This window comes from Meleagris gallopavo, chromosome 11 (assembly GCF_000146605.3).
Source record: "Meleagris gallopavo isolate NT-WF06-2002-E0010 breed Aviagen turkey brand Nicholas breeding stock chromosome 11, Turkey_5.1, whole genome shotgun sequence".
NCBI classification, from domain to species: domain Eukaryota; kingdom Metazoa; phylum Chordata; class Aves; order Galliformes; family Phasianidae; genus Meleagris; species Meleagris gallopavo.
The window spans coordinates 13,693,662-13,696,090 of NC_015021.2; the positions used below are offsets into that span (position 1 = coordinate 13,693,662).

A 2,429-nucleotide genomic window follows, 5' to 3' on the forward strand; every position below is an offset into this window, starting at 1 on the left:
TAAGTCCTGATTCAATCAAGCTTTTTGGGAGAAATAGAGAGTAGGACATTAGGCTGTATAGTGGCAAGGTCTTTTCTGAATTTAGATCCTGAGAGTTTCCAAATATTCTGCTCACCCAACTAACTTACTGAGCTTATGGGAAGAATGGAGTGGGCTTCAGTCCCTGAACTGGCTCTTGCCACTTATAGTTCTGCATTAAGAAAATGACTGTAATCAAATCTCATGCTTCAAGGCTTCAGCCGTTTGCCTGAAGGGAGCAGGAAAAAGGCTTCTCCTTCTTGCCCGCCCACACTAATAGCTAAGTACATGTTATGTTTGTTTGGCTTATTGTTGCTTCCCTTTTAAAACATTAGAGAGTGAACTCAAATGAGTATGGGGCAGAGACAAAGTCAAATGCAGCAACACAGAAAATGCTCTCTGGTTATCCAGTCTTCAGAAAGTCATTCTTGCTTACACTTAAATCTGTGCTAGTCATCAGCTTTGGTGACCGTCATCGTTTACAGAGAAGACATTTTGGTTGTAAGGGTGGACATCATGGAAGGCAGAGGATACTGATGGGGATTGATATCTACCCCATGTCACAGAATAATGTTTATTCGATGAGAACATCTTGACCTTCTCATGTAATCAGATTCTTTTCACTGAAAAATCCTTGTTTATTAGGACCTTGGTTCCACCTGCTTTCCAATTAATCAAAACGACTGAAGTTTCTTTAAGTCAGACATGCTTTTGTCCAACCAAAATCTATAACCAACAGACCTACAGGGCAATCTAAATGACATTTTTAAGAAATGACGAAACAAAGGAAGGCGAAAAACAACAAAATGAATAGCTTATTCTAGCTGTTAACTCTATCAATTAAAGCAGTTTGTTTCCTAACAACGGACACTCAAGCCTAGTAAGAAACTAAACACACAGGCAAGATGTATCAAATATGCCCAAGTCTCTTGACTTTAATGAAGGATTCATAGTCTGTAACACTTGTTTTACGTAGAGGTAAGACATATATTTTGTACGTATAGATATCTAAGGTAATTCAGTTATATGCTCTTTCCAAAGAAATCAACTGATTATCTTTTTGCAGGTGAGGAAGACGACATAGATATAATGACTCAATCAGCTCAGATTTATCTTCCTCATATTTGTTGGACTCAGTTCTGGGCTAATGGGTGTCCATATAAAACCAACCTGATCGATTCAAAATGGGTTTCTATTTAATCTATGCCAGCACACAGGAGCAGAATACATTTACATTGCCAGGTTCTCTGCAGATGCAATGAGAAGAGAAGGATGTGGCAGGTAGGGCAAGAAAGTGCATGAAACCTGAATTCACCCTGGTAATCTACAGGCCAGGGACAGACAGTGTCAAAAAGAACCAAAAACGGAAAATTCCACTTTATAACCAGAAAGACTGTAAACATACAGCAAGTGAGCATGAGATTTATGCTGAAATTACAGAGGAATTCCTACGGATGATTATGCTTCCAGCCCAAGCATGGAAAGCAAATCTATCAGTACGAATGTCACTGTATTAACACTGCAGCTGTCGTGCCTCCCTCCCCATTACCAAACCTGGTAAATACAGAAAGGGGCTATGGAAAGACTGATTCAATGTGACATGGCACTGCTCACCAAAGTACTCATCAGAGGGAGGATTCTCCATGTCATACAGCATTTTCTTTGTCAGATGTTCCAGCTCATCCTCAGGCCTGAAGGCAGGAGTGCTTGATGTGGGTCCAGAGCTTGGATACCCACTCTAAAAAAAAAGAAAAAGAGAACAAACAGTTTGTGATGTGGTATAAAAGCATTCCCCTACAGTAAAAGAGTCTATTGACTGCTCAGTGCTGAACTTCATTGTCTTTTTGCTTTTTTTAAAACCCAAGAGATTCACACAAGTAAACATCCCATTTAATGTAATGAAAATGGACTCCTAAAAATGTCCAGCGAAGTGCTATATATCCTATTAGAATGAGAAGAACTCTGTGCCTCATAATTAGATGTCTACTGGGTAGCACACAGTAATAAATAAAGGAGAAATATTATTCCAAGGATAACTTGATACAAACATTTTCCAACACTGAAAAAAGGTTTTGGAAGCATTTCAGTCTGGATTTGGCAAAAGCTTCCATAATTTAACAATGCAATAAAAGAGAGGCTAGAACAATCATTCCTACAGTGGCGGAGTGTATAGACAAAGACAGATAATTCCAAGCTGCTAGTTTTGCTCTCTTCTTGTTTGTTTTGACACAAATTCTGTTGTTAACACTTGCAAGAGCAGGAGCTAGCCCACAGATTTTTAGTGCTAGGGATACAAAGGTTTTAGTATACACTTAAAAACTGAGACCTCTTGGCCTTCATGTGCTAACAGCTGGCATAAAATATTTAAAGTCCATCTCAGTGAGCTTTCTCCCTGGAAAACAGCAGAAATA

General features: G+C 39.0%; 1 protein-coding gene across 1 annotated transcript in view; it reads right to left on the bottom strand.

The window, feature by feature from the left end:
• Positions 1 to 1,777, bottom strand: part of LOC100549525 (lipoma-preferred partner homolog) — a 75,445-nt gene extending 73,668 nt beyond the window's left edge. The window contains exon 1 of the mRNA XM_031555150.1: positions 1,633 to 1,777. Coding sequence (XP_031411010.1) covers positions 1,633 to 1,675 — 43 coding nt within the window. The 5' untranslated portion in view covers positions 1,676 to 1,777. The remainder of the gene's footprint in view (positions 1 to 1,632) is intronic.
• Between the last annotated feature and the right edge of the window lie 652 nt (positions 1,778 to 2,429).